Raw genomic sequence first — 26,438 nt, forward strand, 5'->3', positions numbered from 1 at the left:
TATGAAGGGCCACATACTTTAATATACCAATATGTACATAAAACTTTTTAAATATACCCATACCATTCTAGTTTCATCACTTTCAAAATAAGTTGCTAGGGTAGAGAAGGAATAAAATTATTGTAAAGAATCTAATATACAATAAGAAAGTTTAAACTATCCCAATTCCTGTGGTGGGGCAACACAAGTCACCCCCAATATTGCCCACGATTAAAACACGTTAACAGCACATTTGTCCAGTATATTACAATAGCCATTTATTAACATCTGGCAAGTACAAGCTTTTCTGTATATAATTCAAGTCACTTCAAGGGAAAATTCACTTCTGACACTGCCTTATAATAGATAAAATATCGATCGAAGTTTTCCCTCCCGACATGCGACAAGAACATTATGTACTTTTTCTTGGAAACAGAGTGGACTTATTAGAACAACAATGCTGGGGAGATCAATGCTTCCAAATGATTTGCTTAAAGCAAACTGTTAAGAAATTAGTTAAAGACGACACCTGAATTTAAAGGCTTCAGTAAAACAATGAAGCCTATCAAAAAGTACCAAGAACAAAAATTCCTTCTAAAATGTATAAAATATTTATGCAAAGCCCTTTATAACCACAAGACCAATGAGTACCATAGCACAAAAAGCACCTATTGGTGAAAGAATAATCTTTGACACCAGGATCGGCTTCCCAATATTACTAACCAGAATTATCAGTGAAATTTAAGCCATAAATAGTTCTAGTTAACAGCTTTGATGACGTATCCAGTGAAAGGTTTACAATATGCTAACTACAACCTTTAGAAATGCAAGTACGCTCCATAAAACATAGTGACATAACCAATATACAATTAATAAAATATATTGTCCTGATATAAATTTATAACAATCTGAATAAACTTACTTTTAAATTGAGTACTGTATGCATTTCTACAATGTATCATTTCTTCCCTCAGTTGATTGCCAGCTACAATCACTTATATTTTAGTATTAATAAATAAGTAGCTACTATCACCAGGCAAGGAATGAAAAATTGTGAAAGTGTAATGTATCCATAATACCATTTTTCATCTTGAACCATTGAACAATATATATTTCGTGTAACATACCCATAAATCAGTCTGCCTACTTATAAATTGATGAAGTTTAATGCACTGTAAAGACCCAAATTATACAAATATTCCTAACCCAGCATGCATGCAAATAATTGCCAGGTATTTTTTGTGACAACTTTTAACTGTACACTTGGCTGACTGAAGCACTGTAGTGGATCAATGTCTTGGCACCATGACTAATTCTAGCCACTATAGACAGCCTTCAACTCCCTTTTATGCAAGACAATTTTAAGGTATGAAATGAGCAATCAGACATCTTTCAGAGGTCAAAAACCCTGAAATGGCAACAAGCACTGGACAGCTACACTACTATATATTCAATACACAGATAATGCATATAATTTGTGGTATTTAAACTTTCATATATACCTGCACATATGTAAGCTGGTGCAATTTGAAGAACATAGAAGGACCAATATATATACTCTCAACTCCATAGCAATACACTATCAAATATTGCACTATCTGCTTTTTGTGGCCAAAACATATGATCTTATCAGTGAAAATCATTTACTAAACAATAAAATAAAGTGATATATATATGATATGCATTGAACACAAATATAACAATACACAACATAACAAAGTGCCCAGGTATTAGTCCTCAAAATCAATGGCAAAAATAATAGGCTACATGCATTACGATATAATGCAACTGTCTTTAAAGTGACCTATTATACTACCACAACCATCTGGACACAGCCTGCCTTTAGCACTTAACTAATAACTGAATGACAAGCTCAAATAGTTTTATTGAATCAGATTATTGGCATCTATATTATCACCATTTTTTTTTTTTTGCACAAAAGTTGGTCTTGGCATGTAACCATGCAAGTTTTTAATTAGGTTATAGAAAGTAATTAGTTATAAATTGCTTGATCCCTATATTATAAAGTTTGCATTTCATGTTTCTCTAGTCAAATTCACAAAATTTTGTTTATTCAAAGACATTAAAAGTAAATCACAGGAAAAATTTAATTTTGCGGATTCAAATATGTATATTAAAACTATAAATCACAGGAACAAATAATTTAACCCCATTTCAGCTACCAAACTTCAAGTGAATTCCTGTCGTTTTGCAGGCAATGACCGTCTTCCAGGGCCAAGTCTCCTAGTTTGGTTGACGTTGGATGTAACAGGCGTGTTAAACTGGGCAGGGTTAAAGAACTGTGGTTGGCCAGTTGGTGGGCCTATCATCGGCACAAATCCAGCTCCTTCACTCCCATCATTCGATGTTCCCTGTTGATAAGATAAAAAAAAATATTAAATGGAAAAAGGTGGTACACAGAAATTTTCCCTTGTATCCTGTGGAGCTCAAATCTCCATGTATTTTACACAATGTTTCATATTTTTCAATTTAAAAAAAATATTTAAAAATTGATTACATAATTTACTTTCTGAAAAAACTTTCAGGGTAGTAATGACTGCACTTGCCAATAAATACTTTTTGGGGGCTTATGAACTCAATTATCATAGTAGTACAGTACTGTACTATTTTTGAATACTAAGTAATTACTATTCAATTTCAACACATATTGCCTGGTTACCTACAGAAGCCCCTCAAGTCAAAACTTGTGGCATATTGTCTTGATGGTGACATATGGGCCTGCCCTACACTTTCGATGTGTTAGGTCCAGTGCGGTTTTAATGTCTGCAAGTCCTGTCTTTCACCAAGTTCTTGGTTGGCCTTTTTCTGGTTTGTCTTGGACTACAACTGGGTATTTTTTTATTTTTTGCGCAGGGATATTCCTGCGCGGGCCCTAAGACTCTGGCTGGCCCACTAAGTGTTGCTTGCTTCTGTTTTACTTGGGCGGAGTACGAGCATTTATGACTCGTATGGTCGCTTCTGTAAGATTTTGTCTCGTGTTTAACAACTTCTTCTGCTCTGTTGAATCTAAGTTGAAATCTTAATGGGTTTGTAACTGTGTTAGATAATGTTCCAGTGGTCTGTGACAGTTTCCAGCTTTGCTTGTCTGGCACCTTGTTTGCCTTTTTCCCCCCGTGTGTGATGTAGCTATTTAGGCCATGGTCTTGGTGTTTTGGCAGTTCTCCAGTGTTTCTCCATATTCCTGGTTTGTTGTCTTATAGCATCACTGTGTGGCTCATGAGTGGTGCTACACCAGTACTAACCTACTCGTGACTATGGGAAAGTAAACTCTAGCTCTTCATGCTCTTCTTCCTGGTAATCAAGTACTGTAATTATCAAAAGAAGGCACCAAACTGGGAAGGCTGTGTAGCACCATCGAATGTGTGGCATAATCAGAGGGTGCTAAATATTACCAAGGATGCCAATACGAGAACAGAAACGCTAAAGGCGAATGATACAAAAAGTATCCAAGTCACCAAGAATTCTATCGAGGGACAAGCGACGGCGAGGGACGGTCGGAAAGCAAGACACGCTCGTCCTGGAAGTCAGGACATTCAACAAGGATATGCACGACTGTAAGAGGGACAATACAATTTGGACAATAAGGAGCAGGGCGGCACTCCATTAAGTGACAGAATTAAGGGTGTACAGTATGGCCAATACCCAACCTTGCCAGAGCCGTTTCCCCATTGCTGGTTACAGTGGTAGAAAGAAGGCCATGAGGACACACTACCCTTAAGAGTACACAATTTGTTACTAGTAACAGAAGAAACACAAACCGAAACTGCCTCTATTTTCCGCTTGTTATAGCTTATAATAAAGTTGTTACATCTTGGCTTAATGTGTTTTATGACGTATTAGAACGTTGTTACAACTTGCTATATTGGTTGTTATAACTAGTTAGGAGGTGTTAAAACTTGTTCGAACGTTGTACCAACGTCGTAGTTTCGGTGTGTGTTTGGCGGGTGGATTGAAGGACCCGAGCCATATGAGGGCACTACGAGAGTCAACGACAACCACAAAGGAAGATTGACAACGAGAAAGCAGGAGACGAAGAGCATAAAGAATAGCATAAAGTTCTGCTGTGAAGATGCTAGTCTCCAGAGGTAGTTGATACATAAGTGCAATCAGGAAAAACAATAGAGTAGCCTATACCGTCTGCAGACTTGGACCCCATCGGTGAAGATGGAAAGGGAGCGGGAAAATGATGAAAAGTGCTCAAGGAAAAGGTGTTTCAGAACTGTAGGAGAGGTAAAAGCTTTAGTGATACGGGTCAAGAAAGAACAAAATTTTGGAAAGGGGACTCGCCACAGGGGCAAGGAAGGAGCATCACGAGAAGAAATATTAGAAATACAAACTGAAAGAATCCTGTAGGTGAGATAGCCCGACAGAAAGAGGGAGGTGGTGAAGAGGAACAGGAACTACAGGAGAGGTAAAAGTCAAAACACGAAAGAGGCGAGAGGAAGGATGTTGCAAGGACCGCATGAGATAGCAAAGACAGTAGCGATCACTGTGTTCCCCAGAGAGAGAGGAAGCCAGTGTCAACATACAAGCTAAGGGCGGGAGTCGAACGAAAGGCACAAGAGCTGAGGCGCAACCCAGTATGGTGCAAAGCATCAAGACGGCGAGGAGTAAAAGGAGATGCAGACAAGTAAGCAGGGCAACCATAACCGAGTTTAGACAGGACGAGAGAGGAATATAAAGCGTACTTCCTGGTAATTTATACCTGGCACACTAATTACTTAGCTTTAATTAATATGCAACTCCTAGACAAATATACCTCAAATATTCATATTATTTATGAATAAAAATTATTACTTCCCTCTGTATCTTCATCTTTTGTCTGCTTCTCCCATGGGAGAAACCTCTTTCCACTTGTCTATTCTCATTATCAGTTTCCTTTCGGTAAAGCCATCCTCCTCTGAAGCATCAGGGGACTACCGAGGCCACTCCAGACAGATAACCAGAGTGCTACTCCATAGTCTCCCTAGACTGGTGGATGCCTACTACTACTCAGGTAGTTCCCCATTTCCATTCTGTATGTCCCTTCTTTCCTGTAATTTTCAGATGCCTCAGGCAGCATGTGAATGAGGGTGGTTGTTGCCCAAGACTTAGTGCATCCTGTTCTTTTGAATAAGTAAATTATCAAAAGAAGGCACCAAACCAAGTGTCTTTTTGAATAATAAATCATACTGCTGTATAAATCCTCATCAAAATACGATGTACTATCAATCATGGCAGCTCACAAAATTGATGCGATATTTTTTTTTTTTTGTAGGTCCTCCGTTAGATTCAAGAAATTTAGTATATAATTTTTGTGAAGCTGTGACAACTCCAGAGGATGGGCTTCAGTGACCCAAGCTGCCATCTAGTGGCAGTCAGGCAAGTTGGCATGAGGGGTCATTGGCTCATTGACAATCATCTTTTGCCTTGTTTATTATATTTATTCTCTTCCTAGGAGCAGTGGTTATTTATCTTAGCGAATAACTTTTTAGGTCTGTTTGCAGTAGGCTGTGCTAGTTAGTTAAGTCTGAAATGCTTTTGGAGGGTCATGGGTACCTGAGAGCAACTCAGAATAGCATAGAAAGGGCATTTCATTATTCTTGATACTTTTTCACATTTCAAAATTATAATTTTTTGATAAATTGACAATACAAATTTCTCTGGTACCTTAATAAATCACTGGCATAGCACAAACATAGAATTCATCAAACTTTGGACACGGTACAAATTTCAGCTCCACTTTCCATCAGGAAATGTTAATGTAAGAAACAATGCCATGGTCCAACAAGTCCACAGGGTTCATGTTTAAAAGATAGAACTTGTACAAACCATCTCCCATTCTTTTGCCAAAAGAAGAACTTCACACACCACTCGACTGTCCTCTAGGTTATAAGAGAACACCCCCTCTCGCCATAATGATGGTGCTCGACGAGAAAGAGTTTGAATAAAATAACTAAACTTACAACTCGATCTTGGAAATGATAGAAAAATTCAATAACCTCTTGAAAGAGTGCATTGTTACTACCAACATACTATATCTTTACCAAGCTGCTAAACAGTGTTAAGACAATAAAACTTGCACAAAAGTATGCTACAGTATACTTTTCAGGGCACCCACATTTCAAAGTAACTGTGCACACACTTCAATTATGATTAACATCACAGTGCCCATAACCAGTAAAAACTCAAAGCTTAACATATGAAAGACTGGAATGATATGGCTCTACCTTCAAGACTGAAGACAGTCCCATATTACCAGACTTTCATGAACATTTGAGTCAAGAGCTAAAGGTCATTTACACAAAATATGGACAGATGTTTGACTTAAGGTGGTGGTAGTGATGGTCAAAGCCTGTCAATGTTCTGCAAGTTGTTCAATTAATTTGAACTTTTAATTAAAATTCATTTAATACATTAGATAATTCCTGAAGCAATTATATATATATTAATATAAATGAAATCTCAAATGCCCCCTTTTGTGTGATGAATTTAGTATAAAGTGATAAAATCTGAAAATCTTCGAGCAAGATTAAGTGATCATATTGCCACTATCGAAAATTCTAGTTAACCCACTGAATAAAATGATCTCCAACAGATCTTTGTCAATGTATAACTCACATGGTGTTAAGGTGGAGGCATAACTGCATGCCAGTAAACAAGTGAATAGATATTAAAAAGCAAAGTTCTATAAACAATGAACCAAGAATAGCAAATAGGTGAAGCACTTGCATGGAATTCTTAATGTGTGATGGCATTAGATTTCTACAGTACACTACTAGAGTTTCGAAGATATGGTGACAAAAACTACTGCAATACATCTAATCTCTTGTGCCCATTTTAAATATTTTTCCTTCCGTTCTTTGAAGGTTTCTTACTTTCTCCCTCCCTCCCTCCCCTGCATATGAAAATGGTTAAATGCAGCTGATAAATTATAAACGACAATTAATAATGACGACAGACAACAGCAACTAGCATGAATTGTGAAATTACTCTTGCCCTACCACTACCTATACACTGAACACAAGTATATCCAAATATGTATGTCTATTTACTTTGTCTAGCTTGCACATGCATGTGTGCACACCGACAAGTGATATGCTGCTCATGGAAAATCATAAATGTGAGAAACCCAAGATTCTTATGGCTACTCAACTGACCAAGAGCACATAATGGAACTGACAGAGGAAAGGCCACAACCTTTTTGGACAATTGAGGATTGAAATAGAAGTAAGAGTAACAAAAATAATTGACAAGTTATCTAGTTCTGAAACAAGGGTCACCCCATGAAGCATAAAAGACAACTTGAGAGGTCTCTTATGCGAGGCCATTTGCAGCATGTTGGCGAGCAATGGGGTCAACACCTCGTGATGCTAATATATTATTAGTTTGTGCACCATCACACTAATTAGCATCTTTAACCATACATTCTTTGTATTACAGTACTATATATATCCAAAAATTATGACAATGAAGCTCAATTGTTTAGCTTTAATTTGTTCCCATTTATATGTTTATGTTCCTAATGATACCCTGTGATGTTTAAACTGAACAATATGAAACTACATTTATAGTTTCATATTTGCAATCAAAATAAAATTAAGCTTCAAGAATTGAAGACGTAATGTCGACATCTTAAGCACAAATTTTTGCAGAACAAAGAAAAGGTATTTTTCAGTATTAAGATGACCTTTAGCTCTAAACCCCTAAAGAGGTCATGAGTTTTACCTCAGTATTGGCTGGTGGCCAGTCATCCTCTAGCTCAATGGAACTTTCAGAAATATATCGCGATCTCCTCATCTAAGAAATTAAATGGTAGATGTTACATTATATAAACACTAATCTAAAAACACACATTATTGGTGTACTCAGAAAAAATTATACAATCCTTAAGATACCAATACCATAATTTGTAATGTTCTTAAATACATAAGGGAGTATACATTGATTAACTGGGCATATACATCATTAATGCTGCAGTGATTACTAAACAAAAAAGTTGAGTGTTACCAAGCAATCTAAAAGCTTTGCATGTATGTCAATGCTGGTATATAAAGTAAAATAACCTATACCAACAAATGAATGTTTACTGACAAAAGGGCTTCACTAAGGAAAAATAGAGACTAGTCTTATAAAAATTTAAAATTATATTTCATAGTATTCACAATAACTTGAGTCTGCATTAGTAATTTTATTTACAGTTTAGGGGAGTACTATTAGGAAGTTTTCAAGCAGATACTCTATGAGGCAGCAATGCATTTCAACCAATTAGCATATCTATACATGTCTATCTTAAGTTACTAATAAGACTGTCTGTGTCACTAAAATCTTCATACTCATCATCATCATTATTATTAGGATGCAGCTAAGTGAAGAACAGAGAATGGTCAGTAAAGACATGTCAACGATTTCATGTTTTGTATATTAAGTGGGTACTTCCCTCAAGCTTAAATGCTGGTAACTGCTGTATACAGACTTTTCATATAATCATATTAGGATAATACTGTATATATAGTATACTGTATAATTTTTACGTAATATAACCGAGAAATTTCAACCGGAATGATCAAAATTTATCTTGCTTAATGGTGTCAATTAACTAAAATTGAATATTACTTACATTTAGGAAATATTGGTTAACTACAAAAAGTCTACATTTCAGTCACTGTCAAGCAAATGAAATTAATATTTTATAAAAGGTTTCCAATACTAAAATGTTAACTACACTAAGGCCCACTACATTCTGTATGTAGTGGCATGGTTTGATACCATGTTCCCCACTATGTAACCCTCTATCTTTCAAGGCTGCCTCAAGTATAGCCCCTTCCCCTAAAAAGCATTTTATTTACTGAAAATTTAAGAAATTTCTGAAAATACAATAGAGTACATTAAATCTGTTAAGAGGTGAACATACTGTATTGGTAATTTAACATTCTTACTTTCCTGGCCCACAACCTTTCTGTCCTTCCCAAGTGAGCCACATCATGACTAGCTAGCAATGCTTAACACTAGTGTTTACACAGTAATTATATTTATGCAACTATTGTATTCATTATACATTGTTATGCACAATAAAATCACAGGAGCATGATGTATCTGAAAAAATACTGAGGTTGAATGATGGGATCAAGCCTGCATCCCTGTGCCTGGAGAATTCAGGGGATGCAGGTTTGATCACATTTTAAGGCCTCAATATTTTCTAAGATTATATTTGTGGTATAGATGTGTTTGCAAAATATTCAAGTATTCTACAAAGAAACGGAAGGTCACACACTAAACGTATTTACTGTGAATTTCCAAAGCAAATGCAGTAAACTGTGCTATTGGAATGCTGAAAGTTTGGATGACAAACATTGTGACATTAAAATTATTGCGTGTGAATGAGACTGACGGCAACAGTTAAATACAGAAGGATCCAAATTTTACACACACCAGCATTCTTTGTTATACTGCACAATCAGGCCAAGTCAAATTTAAATCTTAAGCAAACAGTAAATATTTTGGATTTTCATTTATACATGTGAAATCAAAACTTATTTCTGTAGTAACATAAAACATACTGAATTAAGCTATCAAATTACAGTACTGCAAGTATATAATGTAATTGAAGCAAAAATAAGTATAGTATAGGCCGCTCTCAATCTGAACAGAGCAAATTCCTAGAAAACTTCATGTACAAAAAATTTAAGGTTTTTCAGTCAGGATAAAAATAGGGATGTACTTTTAAAAGACTTCCTAAAGTCAATTTCTTTTAGTCTTTAAATAAATTATCTATGTAAACAGTAATGCTAAATGCTCCCACTACTTTCCAGCCACAAATACAGTACAAAATAAGGCGCAGAATCTTGAGCATTGCGATGCAGAAAATAATCCGAGAAGTGCATAAAACAAAATTACGCATTGCAAGGTCAAAGTGGTAACCAAGCATTGTGCACCATTGTTTCTTAAATGTGTGAAAACCACAATGCAATGAATTACATATATATACTGTATATGAAAATTCACCCTTATGCAATTCAAGAATTGAGGTTAAAAACCAAATCAAGCAAATTTGAATTTGCATTCTATCCAAGCAGTCACCAGACCCGAATGCTTGAGAGCCACACAAGCACCTCGCATGCAAACTCATTCCTAGTGTTGGTATCATTACAGTTTTTGAGCTATATTCCTAAACTGCTGCTCTAGCCAAGGTCGTACTACACACACACACACACACACACACACACACACACACACACACACACACACACACACACACACACACACACACACACATGTACTTATACAATCAAGGTTGGAGATTTTATTCCGCACCATCAAGACTTTCTCAAATTCCCAATTTTGTTATATTGCTAATATTTGGTACTGTACAAGACACTAGATATGACTCAATCCTCCCCAGGATAAATCATAGAAGGTACAGTTGAAGCAGCCCTCCCAAGAGCTACCTTTAGCACTACTATATATTCGGGATTACTAAGCAACACTCCCACTAATTGGCTCGCCTAGTTGCCACTCACAACCATCACTAGGTGGCATCACCTGCCCTGTGCCCTAGTCCTGTTAATGAACAAAACATGGTACAAGGGAACAACCAATTTTCTTGGTCAGAAAGTAGTTTCTCATACAACACATTCCAAGCCTGATAATGTTCCATTTGTAGTAGGTCAATGTTAACCTCAAGACTTATCAGTATACTGATTTTGTTGTATTTTTTAAGGTTTAAAAATGCTGTAAAATTAAATTTAATGTAGAATCAATTTTGGTATTTTTAAAATTGACTAAATTATATAGATTAATGTGGCGGAATCCAGGCCTACCTGGCCTCCAACCAGGGTGGCCTGGTCAGAGACCGGGCTGCAGAGCCTTTGATTCCTGAAACCTTCACACGGTAGGTAGGAAGGTGTAGAATTAAGATCCAACTGTACTTGTATCAGGTTTAGATAAATTGGAATAAAAAGAATGTCTTCCCCAAAAATAAAAACAAAATGGTTGATTTAATTTATGCTATTCCACAGGAGGTTTTAAAAGACTAGTAATAACTAATTGATACACCTTCCTAATTTCCAGGGAAATGTATGATGCTAATTTTATGAGTGAACAGATATTAATACAAGCTAGTTCTTAATTTCAAATGCCATGCCTGAACATTTTAACACTAAACTTTGACAATGTATGCTTGCCTTACCTTTGGACACCTTACTAAAAAATTTACATTATAATTAATATTTTATTGTTTCTACTGTATTATGAACTCATCACAACAAATAAAAATATTAGAAACTAAAGAAAGCCAACTAAAGATGGGTAAATATATAAAATAAAATTGAGTAAAACAATTGGAGCTTACCTGGGCAATATCTGGTAGTGGTGCAAGAGTTGGTGTGACTTGTGGCACAGGTGCCTGCTGCTGCTCTTGGTGCCCGACACCTTGTGCTGCTTGAAGACCGTCAGGAGTATCTCGGCCCCCTTGTTGAAGCTGCACTGGTGCTGGAACCATTACTGGTGGAGACATGGAAGGACCACCAGTGATCATGGGTGCCCCTGGCATTGGGGGCAGCATAGAATTTGGAAGATTTACAGGCATTCCTCCTGCCATTCCCTTACTCGAGTCTTTTTCAGTGTTAACATAACGAGATTCTGTCAAAGAATATTTCAATGAAAAATCACTACTTTGTCCTATCAAGTAAACAGAAGTGGCAACATAAGAGAATTTAGTTATTCATATTAACCACCACTAATTTTGGTTGCTACTTCGAAAGGGAAAAATACTGTACAGTACTAACACCAAATACAACATTATAGTAATTCCCACAATAAAATTATAGTATATAGCTGCTGTACATAATACATGACATGTTTTGATCAGTATAATATATCTCAAGAGAAGTATCCCAGGTAACATCTTTGTGAGAAAAAAAAGTGGTATAATGAATGCAGTGACGTGACAGGTAGCCATGATGAGGGGGGTGCAGCATGTTCTCAACTTGACTAGTTAAATTTGCAGTGGTTTCTGCCTACTATAAGCATATGAACCCAGATAACCTATTGAGGTTGAAGCAAAGTATTCTGAGGATACATTAATCTTTTTATGTTTTAATTTCACTAGAGCACCAGGAATATGACATGGCATCAGAATTGTGGTGGTGTATGTGAGAACAATATTCAATGAAAGTGGCTGGTACTGATAGTAGTGGATTCTTTCTTAAGTGTGATTATAGAGGAATAAAGTCTAGTGCTGTGTTGAGCTAACAAGCCTTGTTATACCAGGTGAATCTTATTTGAATTTTCTTGAGGATTCAGTCCTGTCATATTTGGAGGTGCTTTCCAAGACTTCTCTTGGTGCATTCCACTCATTATACACTAACACAGGTTATTAATGTTTCTTTTCTTAATTTAAAAGGCTGTCCTTGTCCACCTTGCCACTTTCCCTTGGTACCTCTTATGTAGTGATCATATCCCTCTGTTCTCTCTCTCCTCTGAGGTTGAGGGTGAGTTCCTTTAATCTATACAGGCATACCTCAGAATAAGAGTTTAATTCATTCCTGGAGACGCCTCGCCTTCCGAAAACTCGCATTCCGAAGTTAATTTCCCCATAAGAAATAAAGGGAAATGAATTAATCCGTTCCTGACTACCCCAAAAACCCCACATCAAACTAAATTTTTATACCTAATTTACCTAATTCATCTAAATAAACCTTCAAAACTGTGTTCCAGTTATTACTTACCTTGCTGTCGAGTGCTGTAGGCGTATGGAAGATGGTGAGGAGGGGGGAGGAGGAGAGGAGTTACTGTTTGGAAGGGGAGTCCCCTTCCATAATCACATCACATAACCCCACGCCTTGTAACACTATGGATACCACTTCGCTTTCTAAATTTTTCAAACCAGCCCCTGCTTGCCTTAAACTCTTTCTTATCTGCATCACTCGTTGCAGGGGTATTCTTTAGAAGGTCTTCGTGCAACACCCTGGCTTTCTCACAAATAATGGCCTCCGAAACACTATCACCCCTCAACTCCTTGTCGTGTATCCAAATTAATAACAACTTTTCCACTTCTTCAAGTATTTGTGGTCTTTGTGCCGTTAATGTTCTTACTCCTTTTGCCACTTTAGCACCCATAATCTTATTTTTCTTCTTAAGTATAGTGCATATTGTTGATGTGGCTTTGTTGTACTGCCTACAAAGTTCAACAACACGTGTACCGTTCTCATGCTTCCGAATGATCTCTTGTTTCTCCTCTATTGTTATCCTCACATGAGCTTTCTGGCCTTTATCCTTACCACTGGCTTTCTTGGGACCCATGGTGAGATATATAATAACAAATTGTATAGACAAATCACCAAAAATCCAACAAAACACTGAAAATCCGCGAGAAGAATTGATGTGGGGGTAGTCACTGAGCGCGAGACAATAATAAACTGAGGGGCGGCGGGGCGGAGGGGCGACGAACGCGCTAGGTCGGCTGTACGCGTATCAACAAACTCGCGTCCAAACTCGCCTCCCGAAGTAACCCTCGCCTTCTGAGAAATTTTTGGAGTAAATACACCTCGCCTTCCGAAAACCTCGCATACAGGGACAATCGCATTCCGAGGTACCACTGTATTTGCATCCGTCCTTTCAATTCAGTCTTTTCGTAATCATCTGCACTAACTTAATTTTTGTGCTTTCCCTAGTGCAGCTTTCAAGCCATTGCTGTTTATCCTAGTACTGTACTGGCCTTACATAGGCTAAATACCTGGAGTGGATTCTGTAAGTTCTACTCCCAAACCCAGCCTGGGGCCAGGCTTTGGGAGTAGACTGTCAGATGTCAGTTGATAACTTGGTTCAACAGGCTATTGTGGCTCAAGGTACGAGGGGCTGAGGCTCGCTGGCCCACATACCCACAACAACTTTGTTATCCTGACATTTCTTGCAAGAATGCATCTTAATTTTCTCTAACACTTACTTTTGTACTGGCATTTTTTCTCATTTTTGCAGAGAGGATATTAAATGGCTTTCAACCTCTGAATTTCATACAGCATTCTCTGATTATACCTATGGCATCTTTACTCTTTAACAGGCTGGAGTTTACCTGGAGAAGATTCTGGGAGTAACTGGTATGAATGCTTCAGGATCTGCTATATTTCTTCATATTCTCGATTTAGATTCACTTTTCTTGTGATAGTCATAGCTGCATAAGCATTTCCATTATTTTTCCTTCTTTTGTGGTCTTCATTCTGACCCTCCATATTGTTACATGCTTCAAGCTTGTAACAATAAGCTTCAACCCTTCTTGTTCATTAATCTTTTTTGGACTCATTATGAGCACTTATATTTTAACTTCAACGCGTTTGTAGTGCAAGAATGTAGTATCCAAGATGGTAATGTCCCCGATTCTACATTTCCTACAATATCTTCGCTCCAGTATGTTATTTTACCATGTAAATTTGGGTTCAAGACAGTGAGGTCTAATGCATTGCAGCATGAGAATGGTTTAAAGCATTTAGTAACATTTAAAAATCCTTTGAAATGCAGCCTATTAGCCTAGCTCCTCAGAAAGGGAAGAAACAATATTATAAAGAAAGAGATTTTATAATAGCTAATTCTTTGGAACCCCTAAATAAACAAAACTTAAGCTGTGCACATGAGGTATCATCCATAGACCTTGTTTTATTTTATTACATTAGTCCTAGCAGTAGTTCACACACAATAGTCTGGATTGCTTTTTGTACAGTGATAATGCATTATTTGCTTCATAAAATAATGCTGCATTCGTTTTAATTCTACAATCCGTATGTGGCAAAACATTTCCCATACATATGGGGAAACCCAGTATCCTAAGGTCATATTAATGTGTTCCAGCTATTGCAATGTCTAAGTAATGAACACAAGCAGCCAGTGAAGACCATTTTAAGTCATAAGCATGAACAGTGAAGACCATTTTATTATGGAATATAAAGAGCCAATGAAAATTTGGCTTTACACACAACTTTTCAGGATTCATATACACATTGAAATTGGTATTTCAAAATTTGAAAAACTACTTAAAAGATATTACATATAACAATTTTCATAAGGATGCATCAAAAAGTGGTGTTAACAGGTGACTAACATTATATAAAATTGACTTTGAACTAGCAATTCATCCAACAGTCCTACAAATTCAAACAGTGCACAAACATATAGCCAGGTATCAGAAATGTTTTTAAACATTTCTGATACCTGGAAATGACTTTTGACTTTTAAATAATATAGTTATTTTTAAACTTACTTCTTGGTCCGCCTCTTGTCATCATGAGAGGTGGAGCACCTGGGCCACTGATAGCACTCTTAGGAGGAGGGGGAGGAGGGGCAGTCACCTCCTCATCACCATCTTGGTTCACCCACTTTTTCTTATTTTCATCCCATATAATCTATAATGGCAATAAATCAATAAGAGTAGAGCAGTCCAGCTCAAATTGGTTCATGCTTCATATTTGGCAAAGTAATTAATATACATTGAAAGGATGGATGTATACATGCACACACAAGACAGAAATACCATAAATACTCACAGTGGGGTTTTTATCATCAGGTAGCACTGCCTGCTTGGATTTGTTCCATCCCAACAATTTAGAAAGGGACCATCCTCCACCTTTATCTTGTGACTTGTCTAAATCTTTGTCAGATTTTTTATCACTGTCAGACTTATCTTTGATTGAGGTATCTGTTGTGTTATTTACATTCTGCAACCAAATAATATTAATTAGTCATGGCAATATAGTAAATGTGGTATTTATTTCATAGTGACATTTGATAAATGTTCCATTTTTAATACAAGTGCTAAATGTAACGAAAAATGTGCTTGGAAACTCATGAACAGTTTACATTAGTACTTTTTGTTGTATGACAAATTATATGGAAGTTATTTGTTCACAGTAATAGATTACCAGGTATTGTGATAAAATACTTATTTATATTCAACATTTATCTAAACTCTACACATAATAACACATGCTAAAAGCAAAACAAATAAATGGTAAATAACATCAACTAAACAAATACAAAACTAAATGCCTACAAAAACTAATCTTCAACCATGCAAATACATGTACTCTTGTATTGCCCACACTTTAAACATTTGAAAACAATATAAATATTGTACTGTACTACAAAATAATTACATGGAGAAGCATTAACAAAATAATACTGGGATAAATGTGTCGTGCACAGGGCCCATTAGTACCTGAGTCGTGTGACTGTTATGGCCCAGTAGTGGAGAAGGTGGACTTGACATTTGTGATGATTGATGAGTAGATGGTTGAAACAGAGGAGTGGATAATACGTTGGATGAAGCAGAAGCTGGTCCCAGAGGACATGCCAGAGGAGAAAATCCCTTGAATAAAGGTTTTTCACTCCCATTTGAATCAAGTGAAACTGATGGTTGTGGTGAAGGCGATGGTAACGGCGATGGAGGAGATGAGGGAACAGTGCTTGAAAGTTCGGAGTCTCTGATGCCCACCAGAGAGGCCTGGTGACGGTGTCGCAACTGGAAGCTGGCCTCATAGTCAGGCTCTTCAGCTCCAATTTGCTCACCATCTTCATACTCATACAGGTCTCCTCCAAACTCATCATACTCCTCATCCTGGTAGTCATAATTATCATCATCATCAATTATTATGGGAATGAGACCATCTTCTACGTTACGGTCAACAGGATAGGTGATAACAGCTTGGTATGGTGGGGATGGTTCAGCACTGTGATTGCACAAGCATTTATGATGACTGGCAGGGTTGAAGGAGTGTGACTCATATGGATCAAAAACATGGCTAGGAGTGGAACAAGCAACATTTTGGGAAGATGCCAAAGATGCAGGTGGAGAGCTAGGTGGACTTAGAGTCTCTGTCTCTTTAGTATCATTGTGAGCAGCTTTAAAGCGTGCTTCAGCTCTGGCAATATTTGTGTCTTGCCCCAGCCTAGTATGTTCATCACAGAGGTTTGGGGTTTGACAACAAATAGTATCAATTTGATATGTGCGTGGGGTGGAAACAGTGTTCTTAGCCTTGCAATCAATGCCAGAATCAAAATTTCGTGCAGATATGGGATCATCAATAGGAAAAGATCCACCAAAAACTATTGGATTTGAGGGGACTTTTAATCTTTGAAAACGGGAAAGCCGGGATGGTAATATGCACGGAATGCGTGAAAAGGGCAATACACGATTGGGATGATTTGCAGGCAGTGTGGCCATCAATTCAGCACTAGCAACACTACCAGGAATAATGTGCTTGGTATTGGGTAAAAATTCATTCTGGTGTATATGCTTATGTGTTGATACCATACTAACATGATGTCCAGCAGGATTAGTGCTATTCTGAACTTGAGAGCAAGTACTACTGATTTCCCCAGCTGAACTAGTTTGCTGCTCCGTGTCAGCCCAGCTCTCTCTTCTCTCTTTTTGACTTGCCTGGGGCTTGAAGGACACCCTCTTGGTTTTATTTTCTAGCTTGAGGGGATGGACTAGAGGTTCCCTTGGACACCGTTCTCCATCACCTTTCTCAGACTTCTTGTCCACTCTCTTGAGGTCAATGCTACCCTATGATCCACAGGACAAAGCAGTCATAGCCAACGATCACTTACCACCATCTCTACAGCACTAATTTCTAGCTTGACTACATAGCTAGTTATAGTAATATCAAATTAAATATCGGAAATCTTAAACAATTAAATGCCTATGTAGTAAAGGGCCTTACGGGAAATAAATGTTCATGGTGAATGAAGATGTTTATGTACAGAAAACAGCAAAAAGTTTATCGTCTGCAATCATTTGCCAAAAAGAGTGACATTAACCAATTAACTTAGTATAGAATATACACATTAATAGCATAATAGTCAAATATCCAGTACAATAAATTAAAAATCACTGTATGAAACATGTTAAAGAATGCACGAACACATGTACAAGTGTATACCCAGTCAACTCCATTTTAATTTGGGATTCATTTCCCAAACCCCATTAACAAAACATATACAAGACTGCTTTAACAAGGATCTTGGGTACCATATAATGTATTTCAAAACCAAAATTGTATTATATAATGCATGAAAATAATAGAGAAAAAATGTTCAAATATATTCACACACAGGAGAGGGGGCCAAGGGGTACTCCATAGATTGAACTTTGAAAAAGAAGCAAGTTGTATCACAAAATTTATGAACAAGAGCTCGAATGAAAGGCAAGCATTAAGCCAAAATAACAACATAAGAGATTAGTTTGAAAGACACCAATGTTAAGAAGTCGTATGTGGTGAATGAATAGTTGTTTGTGGACCCTGAATGAGGCAGTAAACCAGAGACCAAAGTGAGATCATTAGGTAAGGCACATTAGGTCTAAGATGGGTTTTTTAATAAATGTGTCAAGTAATACAAGATACACATGTATTAAAAAAAAATGGGGACAACTATTCATTGAGAGGCAATGGTACAGGAGGAGGGACACATGCCACATGTTTCTGAATTCTTGAGCAGAAAGCTTAATGAATTTGAAAGAAAAAAGAATAAATGAAGATGAAGTGAAATGAAGAATGATGGAAGCCTGAGAGGAACCTGGCAAATACAGAAGGATCACAGATGAAGACTGGGAAAATAAAAGTACAAACTAGACAGAAGCAAAACATTACTGTAACACACAGTATTAATGTTTAAAAAGCTAGGGGAAATTATATAGATATATTAGACTATTGGCTAGAGAAAGTAGAGGGAAAAGATAATAAGCTTAAGGTGGAATACGAGTGAATTTAACAAATTTACCAAGGAGGAATTGGAAAAAGCCAATTAGCCTTAAACTAAGCACACGGGAGACATCTCCCGTCACGCAGGGTGCAGTTGCACCTCTACAGATCTCCAGTATCTTCTATTGATACTGGTAATGGCTCAAGAGGGCCACCACTTACGGGCTATTCATGCCCGTGCCACCTTTTGGGTGGCTTAATCTTCATCAATCAATCAATCTTAAACTAAAGATGAAATAAACACTAGACAGAAATAAAGGTGCCCAAAAAAGGGGCTTGGAAGAGATTTCAACTATTATTTAATTTTGTATTTTTGTAAGAAGTGGCACTAGTGCCTACTAGTGCCATTGTTTACACAACATTGGCTCACCAATACAAACCCTTACTTACTACATTATACAAAATGTATCATACAATTTAAAGTACAGTAAAACAATATTTAATAATAGAGTAAAATTTGAGGAAAAAATTATTAAGCTTATATATTATTAAAATGCCAAGTCACACTGAGAAAGCATGCATATTTGAAAGTTTGGGAAATGTTACAAATTGTTAAGGATTCATAACTATTATATATTGGATTTTAGGCACCACTATTTGCCATGGCGCGAGTTTACTAAATTTCAAAATCAGCAATTGTGTAGTATATTTTTTTAAATCAATGTGATGAGGCATTGTTAAGAGTTAGCAGAAGCCTGCTTGAAGGGTGGGAAATATCTGCATGACAAAACAGAGATACTGTATTTGTATCAGTACTGTTGAACAAAACCACAAGACATTAGGGGTTGTCAACAACACCATATAAAGCTTAAGATATCAATATGGGAAGTAGAGTAAGAACATTTATTTCTTAAAAGCTTGCTAAACATGTTACACACAGACTCGTGTGTTAATCTCATATTTAACTTGGCACACCATGTAGTTTAATACCCTCAAACCTATTCTTAGGTGTCTATAATTTTGTAGAATTTAGTTGAATTCTAACAAGTGATGCTGTACAGGCTGTCACAGAATTATTACAAAAGAACAAGAACTCTTAAGACAGCATATTTAAACCCATTTTTGTAAACGGCTTCAATTTCAGTTCTACAGCAGCAATGACAAGTTTCAAAACATTTTAATAGGATTGAATTAAAATATATGGATTGACCAATATGTTAAGTTGAATTCTTTTAGGAAAAAAAAAATGGTCATGAAAGAGACTGGTTAATGGTTATCTTGAGATGATTTCGGGGCTTAGCGTCCCAGCGGCCCAGTTCTCAACCAGGCCTACTTTTTGTTACACATCCAAGGAAGTAGCCCATAGCAGCTGTCTAACTCCCAGGTACCTATTTACTGCTAGGTAACAGGAGCATCAGGGTGAAATAAACTCTGCCTATTTATTTCCGCCTCCACCAGGGATCGAACCCAGACCCTCAGGACTATGAATACGAAGGGCTGTGCATTCAGCTGTCAGGCCATTATGGCTGTGTTATGCTCAGCCATTTTCTGAATTTGCCTGTGTCAAACTAGCCCAGATTGATAATCAAACCTAACAGGCATCAGCTTAGCATAAGTTGTGTAGTTGGTAGAAATACTTCTTAAAACTATAATAGGGAAAAGAGATAATCTAGTTCTAGTGTAGTTTTGAAAAGACTCAAAAGACATTGAAAAATATATTACTTTGGTTAACATGAGAAGTTACTACAGCATTTTCACGATTACAAATGATAAAGCTGGCATTTTAATTTTTATCGAAGGGGATACTGTATTTTGAGCTCCGATAAAAAATATTAAAATATATTTTAAACCAATTAAAGCATGTTACTAACCTTTTTACCCGTCATTTCTGCCCAGTAAGCTTCTTCTTCAGGTGTTCTTTGAGTATGAGATGAAAGATCAGAGTCATTGGTTTCCTGAGATCTGGATGGCATAGATTCAGACATATCATTTGCTTGCTGCTGCTGTTCCCAAGCTTGGTAAGGTTCTTGATAGGGTTGATAGTTGCTCAAGTTATTTGGCTGTGACATAGGTGTAACACTGCCACGTCTCTGCTCTCCGCTTGTTTCTGTTAGTGCAATGTAATATTTAATTATTATGCCCTCATTGTGTCATCACAGTATCCGAGTTACAAATGCCTTAACCACTGCACTGCTCTGCGTTATAACATGACTCCCGTGTGGTGCACCGAAAATAAATTTTTTCCTAAAAATTATTTTATCTTGTACTGTATTTTTAAAATGCAGTCTCTGATTAGGGAAAACCAAACAAAAAATATTGTATGTGACATACTTTAGCTGTGAGCTGGGAAGTTAAGTAAATTATGGGCACCGAGCGATGAAGCGCTTAGGGTCACTCGACACCCGTCACCCAGTGGGGCGGCAGTTGCCGCAAATATAATGTTACACAATTATTTTGATGTTTTTCATTCACTTATTCTGTTTTTTTGCTCTAATATTATTCAAGTGTGTAATTTGTGGAATTTATCTAGTTCAATGTGTGGAACATTACTATACTCAAAATTATGGGGGCTCATATATGTGACATATTCTACGATCAATCTGTGTTTTTGCTAAATCCTGTAAATGAATAATTTTCCACATGTTTATTTTGTAAAGGAACACGAGAAGTCATTTGAAGATTCTTAGATGGACAAAATAATGGCAGTGTGGTGTGGCTAGCACTGTGAACATCTTTAACAGCATTTATTCACCGATATCTGAAAATTTGTACACAGTCTTTATCACAGTCAGGCTCTTCTGTAATACTATCATGGCTAGATAATACCAGTTATATATATATTTTGACATTTTTAGGTGATGCTGTAGTCACAAGCTGAACAGCAGTGCTGTTAGCTCATGTCGCATGCACCTGCCTTGGTTGCTCATTCAGTACTGAGGCTCTCACACCCGGGAAAGTTGCCCATGATTTTTTTTTTTTAAATAGCATCTGTTTACAAGAGCCCTGAGGAAACCGATGTGAACCCCTGTATAGCCGTGGGAGGTTTGAATGCTACCCGATACCTACAAGCGCCCAGAGGTGCTCTGCATACCCGATCTAGCGCCAAAGGTGCCAAGCGCAGTAGTGCAGTGGTTAAATGGTCATGATTTGTTCTACGGTCATGAATGTTCTAGGTACATATTTTTTTAAACCAATTAACATTGGTTAAAAATATACTAATTCCTTAGTATTACTTCAAGCATCAGTGCTGAGCTTGGAAAGTTCTGTTGACACTAAAGAAAAATATTTTGACTGCTATCTGTACATGAACCCACCTCTCTATGTGACTGACCAACATTTCCAGAGTGGCATAGAAAATGAAGAAACTATGCTTAAAAGGTCTGAGCTTTGTAGTCTTCTCCACTGGCAATTTTGGAATCTGGATATAAAGCTGCTACAAACCCACATCACAAGAAAGGGTAGGAGCAAATAAAGCTACATTAAGCACATCAAAAGAGAAACTCCCAAAAAGTTAATCTGTATTAGGCAACCTCTATTTAATCCAGAATGCTCGATTGACAAAAGGGAGTATTTCTTCAAGGAGAAAAACAAATTGTCAGATTAGTTGTATTTTTTAAACTGCATTGACCTCAATAAAACTTTCATCAATAGGTCGGTATTAATGGTCAATTCCCAGGTATTACCCAACACCACAATCTCAAGAGAAGCCAAAGATCAAACACCTTAGAGAAGATAACTGGTGAGAAAATGAGAAACTTAAGCAGGCGATGAGTCACAATAACGTGGCTAAAGTATGTTTACCACACTAGAAGGTGAAGGGACGACGACGTTTCGGTCCGTCCTGGACCATTCACAAGTCGATTGTGATGAAGATTGATTAAGATTAGACCACCCAAGAGGTGGCATGGGCATGAATAGCCCATAAGTGGTACAATTTTTTTTTTTGTTCAGTAATTCTTTTCAGTATTCTGAGGCCGCATTTAATCGTCAAGCTGTTATTGCGGGGGAGGATACTGCTTGACAGTCTTTATGAGGGTGTCCAGCTGCTGGACACCTTTTTTTGACCAGGAGAGTGGCTGTGTTGAATGCTTCAGGGTGGCCACTGGAATATTCAGGGACTCTTAAACCTCTTCTAAGGTCGTTGGTTGCTTTACATTCCAGAAGATAGTGAAGTAATGGCTTTTCTGTGACAGTTTGGCAGAAGATGCACTCTCTCTGTCGGGGTTCACCAATCTCCCAGTTGCATCTGTAACCTAGATGTAGTCTATATAACCTAACTGCTATTTCCCTGTGGATTCCTTTTGGGATATTTAACCTTTCTAATTTGGTTGCCTGAAGATACCATGTTGCAGAGGGCGAACCTTCAGCTATTCTCTGGTGTAGGTAGGCTTTGTTTTGGTGTGAGTTTTTTTGGTGAAGATGATTTTTATGTTCTCTAGGCTGGGTTGAATTGTTTTATGTATCACTGGATGACTAATTTATTAAGTCATTTCTTCATGCCATCAAATGTGATATGTAATAATCCTTGTGGCATATTAACATGGATTAGCCACTGCACTGTGCAAAGCACCTTAACCCTTAAACTGTGCAAAACCTCATATGATGTGTGAAAATGAACTCTTTTTTAAATTTTCTGAAACTCTTTCAAATGTTTTGTGAATAATCTTCTAGGCAAATGCTCCAAATCTGTCTAAACAATACCAGTATAACTTGAAAAACAACAAAAAATAATTACAAAGTTGAATATTGAAAACTTCAGATTTTGAAATCAGCTGAAAAAATATAAAAATATCACCAACTGTTCATTTGGTGGCATTATGCTCTCAGAATAGCATATGATCTTCATTTTCATATATTTAGAATATAGGTTTTCAGTATAATTTACTGTAAAAAAAAAGTCAATATGGCATTTGAAATATGCACAAATTTAGACAAAAATTTATAGCTCAAAACATTTAGTTTATGAAAAATCAATTCTAGAGAGATTGTAGAACAGACAGCTGTGCACACTATATGTAAAAATGGTCAAAAACTAGATTTTTGGATACTGAAGTTGAAATTTTAGTTATAGATATAATTGAAGTTGAAGTTATCGACAATGAATAAGGCAGTTCTAATTCATGAATTTATTTGTATGTTGTAATAAACATTGTTTGGCATTCGTACTCAAGTATGTTAAAGTTGTAGGTCAGTGTGTAGAAATGAAGTCAAGAAAAAATAACCCGTCCCCACCCCACCCCCAAAAAAATAGGGATAATTATAATAATTATAATGATTTAGGGAATATATTTATGGGATACTTTATATAAGTAAAAAGGCCCTAATCTGGTCCCTAATCATTAAAACAACCTAAAGAAACAAGGAAAATAGTTTGAAATCTGAAAAAATCAGCCCTCAAAAAAATCAAAGACCCAAGTTCTGAGAGTTGTAATTGATTTATTTGTTGACCAATTTAATTCTGGCTTCACATAGTTAGGGACGAGTATGCATTCTCTAGGATGTAAAGGTTAAAACAAATTCAAATAATAAAACTAAGCAAAAAAAACTAAAAACCTAAAAGAATTTTTTGGACATTGTTGAAAGTCATTGATAACATTGGGCAATGTATTTATATGATATATAACAAAATAGAGCATAATAACAATTACTCATTATTGTGTTATTATGCATTACTCACCAATGCTATAAAGGCACCAGCTGTATATCCACTTTGTGGACACTTCTTGCTACTATCCTCCTCCTTTGTGCATCAGACAAATGCTTGCATTGAACTGATGGATTATTGCATTATCTATCCGTTCCAGTTAATAGGAGCTGTTCCTTATCAATTTTTTTTTTTTTTTAATATTAGTCAAATCAATTTCTGAAAATATTTTGATGAAAGTTTCACCAAGCTGAAGCCAATAAGTTTGAGATTTGTTTAACATTTTTAAGAAATTTTTACATAATTTGAATATTTTTCAAATTATACACCCTTCAATGTCACACTGCATATGAAGTTTTGCGCAGTTCAGGGGTTAAGGTGCTCTGAGGGTTGTGTGATTTTTTTTTAATTAGGCCATATTTTAAGGTTTTTTAATGTTTTCATTGCTCTTTGTGATTTGAACTAAAAATTATTAAGTTTGGAAACATTGACATTAACATAAGCTGAACATTTATAAAAACAAAAATATGTCCTTAACAACTGCACCATGAAATTTTTGCTAAAAACAGGTGTGCAGTGCTGGGGGTTAACCTAAGAATATGTTGAAGAAAAATAGCAGCAAGAAACATAAGAACATTCTTCACATATTCGTACCATATTTTAACAAAAGGTTAAAACAATACCAACCAGGAGAGGGTGGAAGACTGCCATGGGTTTCTTCTGGGGAGTTGTTCTGCATGTATAATGACGCATTAGGGTCAGGCTGGGAATATCCTGGCCAGTACCCACCACTGTATGAATATTGCGTTTGATCCTGTTGAGTATTCTGTATGACAGGGACTTCATGGCGCGGTGTGCTCTCCTAGAAGTAAAGATGATCAACACATTATTACCTATCCAGCATTTATATTTTAATAATTTATAAAAATGCATGTGTACACCAAACAAAAAGCAGAAGTTTTTTTTTCTACATGAACAGTTGCATGATTTTCTACCAGATTTGCCTTTCTCATAAATACATAAAATAATACAGTATCACCAAAAATAGCATGAGAATGGAGAAGCACATTTGATACAGACACTCATTCAACAGGAGATGACAGCTATTTGGTGATTTTTCTAAAGAGCAAAAATTTTTAAAAAGATATTGGAGAAAATATAAATAGAAAATATGACTACATGCAACTGATGTAAATGATACGTGACAACAATTTACATTAGGTTACGTAGTGATGCGAAGCAACATCTGGAATTTTTAGTATAGTACTGTACAGTACTGTATGTGAGAGCAACCCGTCCTCTTACAAATTACGTTGCCTTTTGCTAAAAAAGGCTAAAAAGGCGCAGGCTAAAAATCGACGTAAATCAAAGTGAAATCGACTCAAAAAAGTGACGTACTATCCCGTTTTCTGTTTTTGGTCATCTGGCTTAAGCTGTTAGGTTAGGAGAGGAAACTTTCAATTAGAGGTTTTCATGATGTTTTGAAATTTTGGAACTTCTTGCCATCCTAACCTACCAGAAGACCCTTTACTTGCCGTTTTGAAAAAAAAATTATTTTCAATTATTTTTTATTTTCAAATTATGGCCTTTTTTTGGCCGTAGCGCATACGAGTGAAGAGCGATGTAATTTGTAAGGTTGGTGAGAGACGGCACCCATTTCAAGATCAATTTTCCATATTTTACAGAGCATGTGTTAATTTATTCTTTCACTCTTTGGTAAGTAAGCCCAGGAATTAACCCAAGGAGCCAAGTGCATAGGCATAATGGTTATTTGCCTTTCAAAGTTCATGGTTTGCACTGTAATATTGTACTGAAGAATACCAGTATGGGTATTGTTCATGAAGACTCTCTGGGTATTTTACTTTGATTAGTATCCTTTGCATTGCTAAATAATCATACCAATCTTTCAAGATTTTGCAGGTCGTTGCTATTAGTATACATGCCTCCACTTTTAAGTAAGTGGCCAATATTTGGAGAAATTTTTATTTGCTCTTTAATTGTGGAGAAATTTAATAATTTTCCTGTTTATTCATTCAGATACACTTGTCTCAGCTGTGTTCCATCTCTGAATGCTCTGTAAAATTAAGGTGGAACAGCAGCAGTCACTTGCATGCTTCAGTAACTTA

The 26,438-nt window shown here is 36.6% G+C and overlaps 1 protein-coding gene across 22 annotated transcripts in view; it reads right to left on the reverse strand.

The window, feature by feature from the left end:
• The window catches only part of LOC123762115 (protein transport protein Sec16A), a 76,503-nt gene continuing 50,065 nt past the window's right edge, over positions 1-26,438 (reverse strand). For 8 of the 22 annotated variants that reach the window (XM_045748446.2, XM_045748438.2, XM_045748441.2 and 5 more), the window contains 8 exons: positions 25,000-25,174; positions 20,540-20,775; positions 17,285-17,533; positions 15,513-15,683; positions 15,230-15,371; positions 11,330-11,619; positions 7,708-7,779; positions 1-2,351 (listed from right to left, as the gene is read on the reverse strand). In XM_045748446.2, coding sequence (XP_045604402.2) covers positions 2,169-2,351; positions 7,708-7,779; positions 11,330-11,619; positions 15,230-15,371; positions 15,513-15,683; positions 17,285-17,533; positions 20,540-20,775; positions 25,000-25,174 — 1,518 coding nt within the window. In that variant the 3' untranslated portion in view covers positions 1-2,168. The remainder of the gene's footprint in view (positions 2,352-7,707; positions 7,780-11,329; positions 11,620-15,229; positions 15,372-15,512; positions 15,684-17,284; positions 17,534-20,539; positions 20,776-24,999; positions 25,175-26,438) is intronic. The other 14 variants (XM_069335921.1, XM_069335917.1, XM_069335914.1 and 11 more) reach the window with 7 other exon arrangements.

Source organism: Procambarus clarkii, chromosome 34 (genome assembly GCF_040958095.1).
Source record: "Procambarus clarkii isolate CNS0578487 chromosome 34, FALCON_Pclarkii_2.0, whole genome shotgun sequence".
Lineage (NCBI taxonomy): Eukaryota > Metazoa > Arthropoda > Malacostraca > Decapoda > Cambaridae > Procambarus > Procambarus clarkii.